This window comes from Phoenix dactylifera, chromosome 2 (genome assembly GCF_051530095.1).
Source record: "Phoenix dactylifera cultivar Ajwa chromosome 2, Ajwa_hap1_PhDact_Kaust_v1.1, whole genome shotgun sequence".
NCBI classification, from domain to species: domain Eukaryota; kingdom Viridiplantae; phylum Streptophyta; class Magnoliopsida; order Arecales; family Arecaceae; genus Phoenix; species Phoenix dactylifera.
The window spans coordinates 39,721,627-39,729,051 of NC_143191.1; the positions used below are offsets into that span (position 1 = coordinate 39,721,627).

At 44.7% G+C, this 7,425-nt stretch overlaps 1 protein-coding gene across 1 annotated transcript; it reads left to right on the plus strand.

The window, feature by feature from the left end:
- Positions 1-3,604, plus strand: LOC103713574 (protein MONOCULM 1-like). The gene is made up of 2 exons (XM_026807144.4): positions 1-169; positions 345-3,604. The coding sequence occupies exon 2, from the start codon at positions 1,964-1,966 to the stop codon at positions 3,311-3,313; it is 1,350 nt and encodes a 449-aa protein (XP_026662945.3). The 5' UTR covers positions 1-169; positions 345-1,963; the 3' UTR covers positions 3,314-3,604.
- The last annotated feature ends 3,821 nt before the right edge of the window (positions 3,605-7,425 follow it).

Here is a 7,425-nt window from a genome sequence, read left to right on the forward strand (position 1 = left end):
TGGGGGAGTCGTGTGAGGAGAAAAGATGGGAATGGGAGCTGGGAGAAGTAAGGTGACGAAGGACTGGTGATATCAGACACAGAGAGAGACCACACAAAGGAATGGAGATTCTCTATGGAAAAGGGTGGACTTTCGAGCATGTCAAATCTGTGAATTTATTGTGATAGAGGTAAAAAGAGCAGCTTTTTCTTATTTTTCTTATTGCGCCGGGGGGGGGGGGGGGGGGGGGTGTTAATTTTTCTTCCTCGGCTCATTTTCTCCCGCATCTGCTTCATATTCTATTTTCTCATTCTATATTTTTCATTAGCTTATATAGATTGCTGCTTTCTTCCTGATTTGCGCAGAGCAGGAGCAGCAGCAGTTCTCTTGCTACTTTGGATATGAGTGGTCTCTGATTTCCACAAGTTATAGCAAGAACTCTCCCACTTCTTGTAAGCTGGTTGGTATTTGAGGCAGAGAGAGTGAGGTCCGTATCTCATTTTTTAAAGACTATTTAGATACGAAAGGATCTTTTTTTCTTCTTCTTTACCATCAAGTACTGAGAGGAGGAGTATAAAAAGGAGAAGAAAGAGATTTAGATTTTTTTTGATGCAAGAATCCCTATCAAGCAAGGGATCTTTGTGAATGCGATTATCTGGTGACGATGATGCTGATGCAGTTTCCTCGTCTGGGGCGAGTGGGTCTGCGACATTCCTATCCGCCAAATGGGCTTTCTCCCGGGCTATAAATATTCCATTTGCTTGCTAATGGGATCGTACCAAGATGCCTCGTCTTCACACTGATGTGAGTGAGCAATTAATGGGGAGATCAGCTGTGATGATTCAGGCTGCATTACTTGGTGCGCCCATTCTCCTTGGAACACTACTGTACGTATAAAGAAAAAAAAAAATATATAAAGAGAGTGGTCGAGGTAGGGGCCCATGGCTTTTAAGGAGGGAGAGCTGTAGGGAATGGGGATTGCTTGCTCTGAGGGCTCTTTTGTCCTCACAACAACGTGGGAGGAGGCTGCAAGGAAGTTATCTGAAAGCCATCAATGAAGATCCCCACAAGCAGACAAAATAATAGATGGTTGGGGTTGGGTGTGTGTAGTCTCTATTCAGCCATTAAAAGCTTTGCGTGTATAAATTCAGTGTGGAGAGAGAGAGAGAGAGAGAGAGAGAGAGAGAGCAAAGGCATAGAGATTACAAGAGAGGATATTATCCAAACAGTTGCACCAGATTGGAGTTTTTGATGGCCGCCTCCTCTCAGCTGAGCATAGGAGTATCTTTTAGTTCCTGAACCGCGTGTTATAGCCTCACTCACCCTCCCCCACTTTCCATGCACAGCCCCCCTCTGCCTCTCTTTTCGTGTATTGTTATTGCATGATTCTGCCCACCTTCTTTATTGTTCTCTTTACTCTTCCTGGGTTCCACTCTTTATTACTCCTAGTTTTCTTCTTGTTCTTGGCCAACCGTACCTCCTACAACAACCCCACCCAATCCTTATAATGTTTTAGATTCTTCCCCCATTCATTTAGCCCTCCATCATTCTAAAGCCGGCAACGAATCAGCCCTCAACCCAAGGGCACGAAAGTCCATCCAAGTCCCCAAAGTCCATAGGAAAAGAGTCGAGAAAAGCATAAACCCTTCCCCCCACCCCTGCCACATTACCATATAGAGAGAAAAAAAGAGAGAGAAGAGAGGGGTTGGTGAACAGTGTATCTACACAGTAAAGCTGCCCTCCCCGCTGCTGCTGCTACTACCACAACTATCACAATACGCTGTGTTTATTGGCGGATGATGTCCCGTCAAGGAAGTTGCTTATCCAGATGTTCTATTAAAGTAAGGGAATCCAAACCCCCCAAATCCAACCACTGCGCTCTCCCCTCACTCTACCCTTCTCCCCCTCTCACTCTAAACCAATACGCTTCTCCGTTCCTCTCTAGGCCTCCTTGTCTTCTCCTTCCCACCACAGCCTCCTAGAGATGCTCGGTTCATTGAAGTCCCATGAAGGAGGTGAACAGGACCCTGACCCCCATAACCATCACCATCACTCCCATCCTCACCACCCCAACCCCTCCCTTGGGCTCATCTCCCTGTCAGCCCATGCCCGCCAGCTCCTGATCAGCTGCGCCGAGCTCATCCACCGCGGCGACCTCCCCACTGCCCGCCGCACGGCTTCCCTCCTCTCCGCGGCTGCCTCGCCTTATGGCGACTCCGCCGACCGCCTCGCTCACCAATTCGCTCGCGCCCTCTCCCTCCGCCTTGCTCGCCTTGCCCGCCTTGCTTCCCCCTCAGTGCCCTCCGACACCTCCTCCGAGGCCCTCCAGTCCTCCTACCTGTCGCTCAACCAGGTCACCCCGTTCCTTCGCTTCGCCCACCTCACCGCCAACCAGGCCATCCTCGACGCCCTCCATGGTTGCCGACGCATCCACATCCTCGACTTGGACACCTCCCACGGGGTGCAGTGGCCCCCTCTCCTCCAGGCCATCGCCGATCGCTCTGGCGCCGACGTTCCCCCGTCCATCCGCATCACTGGCACTGGCACCGACCTCGACGTCCTTCGCCGAACTGGTGACCGCCTCCAGACCTTCGCTCGCTCATTAGGCCTCCAATTCCAATTTCATCCTCTCCTCCTCCCCCCCAGTAGCACTATCGGCACTAGTCTCTGCAGTGGTAATAGCACGAGCATTCTCTCTGCTGCTGCTGCTGCCGCCGCTGCTGCTGCTGGTGGGGGTAGTAGTAGTAGTAGTATCAGTAATCTCACCTGTTCTTCCTTCCAACTGCATCCTGGCGAGACCCTGGCAGTGAATTGTGTGCTGTTCTTGCACAAGCTCCTCAAAGACAGCCGCCATGAGGATGATGGCTCGCGCGAACTGAGGGCCTTTCTTCAAGCCGTGAAGGCGATGAACCCAGCAGTGGTGACGGTGGCGGAGAGGGAGGCGAGCCATAATTCCCCGATTTTCTTGCAGAGGTTCATGGAGGCGCTGGACTACTACACGGTGGTGTTCGAGTCTTTGGAGGCGACGCTGCCGCCCAAAAGCCAGGAGCGGCTGGCGGTGGAGCAGGTGTGGCTGGGGCGGGAGATCGAGGACATCGTCGCCTGGGAAGGAGAGGGGAGGAGGGAGCGGCACGAGCGATTCGCACGCTGGGAGGGGCTTATGAGGGATGCTGGATTCTCAAACCTTCCCCTCAGCCCCTTCGCGCTCTCGCAGGCAAAGCTGCTGCTCCGGCTGCACTACCCGTCCGAAGGCTATCAGCTTCAGATGGTGAGGGACTGCATCTTCCTTGGTTGGCAGAACAAGGCACTATTCTCGGTCTCATCTTGGCACTAGCGCAACAACCATAGAGAGCGGAAAGTTAAAAGAAAGAAAGATGGCTAAATAGAGATGTATGAGGGTATCTTTTGTTATCATTTCAGCTACAAACCCTAACCCTAGTTTGTTTTATAATCTATTGGAAGCGGGGCGAGAGAGAGAGAGAGAGAGAGAGAGAGAGAGAGAGAAGAGAGTGGAGGTGGTGCACGTTGCATGGGAAATTTTGGAAGTGGAGAACAAAAAAGAAAGGCCAGTTTTTCTCACCACGCCGCTTCTCTTTCCTTGCTACTTTCTTGCTTCTCAAGGCTAATTAAGTCCCCTTCTTTGAATGTTCTCCATCCTCTCCTCACATCTTTCTTTTTTAATTTCATTTTAATATCAACTACATAGAGCTGACAGTTTCTTTTCCTGCTACAGTACATATATATTGCTGCTAATATTCCTGAATGGTTGTGCTTTTGGATATTTAATTGTTATATTTTATATATGAAGGAATCGTATACTAAGAGAGTACATTCTTATTTTTATTGGTCATGGGGTTGCTTGGCTTTTTCTTCGGGCCGTCGTTTATCTCTTTGCATATTTTATGCTAATGGGTGACTCACCTATTCATTTATTTTTCTTCATGGGTCCTCATGTTTGCATGGCTTTTAATTAGTTGCATTCACTTGCCTGCTGGTACTGCTTGATGCAGTGATTTGCTATTAGTAATCATGTTTGCATGTTCACCACTACCTGTAATTAAACAATTGTTCTGGAGCATTCTTTTTAAGGGCTAGCTGGTTTCAGTGAGAGTAATCGTCACATTGGCTCTTCTCCCCTGCAAAAGGGCACCTAGTGTTCGAATTATGCTTTCTTGTCTTGTGCTCCCATGATGGGGTATTTGTTCTTGTTTTCTGTGCTCATGCCCGAGATATGCTTGTTAGTTGTCTTTGGAGTGCATCATTTCCCCATTCCCACCCCCTCAATTCCTGCCTCTTGTCCCCTCAAACAAATTCATGGGATTTCACGAACTCTCACCTTTTGGCGAGCACTTTGCCCCCCTTTTCCTAGCAAATCATTCCCTTATAGAAGCTACCTTCCTTGGGATCTTGCATGCCTGCTTGGTTCCTCGACAAGCACCCATCATTTCTTCGCTGCCTTTGATGAACATCTGTCGCTACACCCCTCCCCACCCCACACTCAGCCGTTGCTGGAGTAGACAGCTTCTACGTAAGCTTTAGACGTTGTATTTTCGATCTCCTTTAATTTACTCAAACATGCCCCCAGCAGCTCTATTTCATCTACTAATTGCAACTATATTATAGGCCCATTTGAGCATTTAGATGGAATTAACCTATGTGTGACTATGGATTAACTTGAAGTAAAAAGAACAGCACAAAGATGCAATCTAAATTCGATTCAGATTTGCAAAGGCATAAAGTAGTCTGGTCCTTGAAATATTTCATAATTAAAAAAAAAGACAAGTTAATAAAACATTTTGATCTCATGCGTGCATAACGCACCAATAAGTTTCTTTTTTAGACATTTCTTATCCGCAATATTATTATGATATCCTTTCGACTTGTACCTTTACCTATGCAGTTGAACTCATAATTTCCAATTTTATGGATGTGACCATGGTAGAGAAATAAAGATCTCAGTAGATGTTGAAGAAGTATATATTATGTTGTTGATTCACCCAAACATATATAAATTGTCAAACTCTCCAAAAATTCTGAAAACCCAGGAGATGCAGATGGACGCATGGTATCCAAATATTACTATATTGTATTCTTCTTCTTTTATTTTTTATCTGAAAACTTGAAATAGAGATGAAGAGCAGCTTCTTTGTCATAGTAATATCGTTCATGGCGTAGGAATTTGTTTTACACGATAACAAACGTGTCAAGTGCGAACATTGTTTTTAGAGTACTAAAGTTCATAATGTGCTCTCATTTCCATGACAAAGAAGCAAGTGTGAAACCCAACTTCGAGAAGCTTTGGAACTGTCAAATGGATGAACTTATTCAAGAGGGTATTCCTGGGTCCTCCTACTCCAACAAACATTTATGACATGAGACAAGCAAAGAATATGACATGGCACAAGAAACCCACTACTGGTGCCTTTCCTTCAGAGCAACTGCATTTAGTGACAGCAACACATAAATAAATATATGCATATAATGTACATGCATGCAATTTTTTTCATGAGGGAAAAAAATATCTATGCCTTCACCAAATATACAAGGTGGTCGGTATGTGCAAATATATGAAGGCCATTCATTTTCAGAGCATGGATGTACGCGCATGACTAATGTCTGCATGAGTGTGGGTGAAGCAAGGAGGTACCTTGGTAGATCGGACAAGATGGAAGAAGGCACCGGTGGCATTTATTGCAATGATGGATGAGAACGGGATACGTCATATGTCAAGATCTGTCAAAGAGATTCTACATCTATTTTCTTAATGATTGAATGCTCAGAAATGATAAATTTATGGGATGATCTGCTAATCTGAAGTGGGCATCAGGTTTCCTTTTTCGATTTTGTGGAGAACAGAGAGAGAAGCATATATTTCGTACCATAGATTCTGATTCATTAATGCTGTGAGATAGTAACGACCAGCAATAAAATAATGTCCAAGGAACATCCAACATTCACGCAATCCTTCTTACCCTTTTTAATAGTTGTCAACTTTGATGTTTTAATGAATAAACATATTTAAGGAATACAGAAAAAGGGTCCACATGTGAGAATATAATGAAGTGCCACTCTGAAGGACTATTCCATTAACAAATGGTTTTTACTGTAACATTTGAAGTAATTCACAATTACTGCTAGAGGAAATATATCGTAGTCCCATGCTTTTCTAGACCTAACCCTAAGGTGGCATTTGGTGACTCAAATGGGACCAGCAAGATGATCTTTATCTTAGGATAATCGATTTTAATAATTATCTGAGTAATCTGATTTTTGATAACATAAAATCATCATGTTTGATATGCTATATTGCAGTGACTAAAGATCCACAAACTCAAAAGCAATAAGAAGAATAATCTGCAGGTTTTTATCTTAGAATATCTGACTTGAGATCCTCTCTCTCTCTCTCTCTCTCTACATCTCCACACACAGGAGTATCCAACGGTTGATTGAGAGAAACCAAGTTAAAAGCATGGTCCATCGAACTCAGGGTTCCGGAAGGACAAACAGCTTCCCAACCTATGCATCTCCTCGTGGTACCATGCATGCTTGTCAAATCCTGTGGCTCATATCATTATTCATAAAAAGATAGCTGGCTAGCTAGCTATAGCTTCCTGTCACCAACCCTTAGCCAAGCACTACTTTCAGGTAACCATGTCACCATCCACAGCTGTGGGTCGTGGATAGAACCACACCAATTATAAGGCTTCCAAGAGAAAGCATGCCATATATGAAGATGTAAGTCATGAGAGATGAAGATTGATATGGGCACACTTGTTGAGAATGTTTTTATTCATTAGACAAAAGAGGTTTTGAAAGGTTACATCTATATATATATAGATACATAGATAGAGATAGATATAGATATGGATCTAGACATGGATACGTGGATATCGATATAAAAAATGGGGGGAATGTCTAAGATTACTTACTCCAGCAGGGAAGGGAGCATGGAGAAGGTGAGGGCAGGGTTAGACGGATGGAGGATATGTGTCTTGTTGTGATAAAAGAGGGTGGGTTTGTTGAGGAGAGTTGATGGAGGGCGTAGGGTTGTGAAGGAGGGAGTGGGGTAAAGAAAGGAAGAACTGTGGGCTGGTGGGCATAGGGTTGAATTGCTAATCGGATGAAGAACGAAGCCATAGGCATTTATTTTGGGACACATGGCTCGCAGTACCCCTGTTCCCACTCAAATGATTCGCCACACACACACACACACACACACAGAGAGCATATATAGTAACGAGTCTTCATATAGTCTTCATATACAATTATCTTGTATGTAGAATATTCTTTTTACATGTACAATTTACCAGCCTCAACATCATTGAGGAAAGTCTAGAGCTAGAAGTATTAAATATTGTACCATTGGGTAGCTCATAGGAGGGCACATTAGGATGGAGGAGGGGACGTTGTTATCGTTGGAATTTTAATTTTTTTAAAAAAATAATT

Excerpts from the sequence above, each read along its gene's own strand:
- LOC103713574 (XM_026807144.4), top strand. The coding sequence starts at position 1,964 with ATGCTCGGTTCATTGAAGTCCCATGAAGGAGGTGAACAGGACCCTGAC.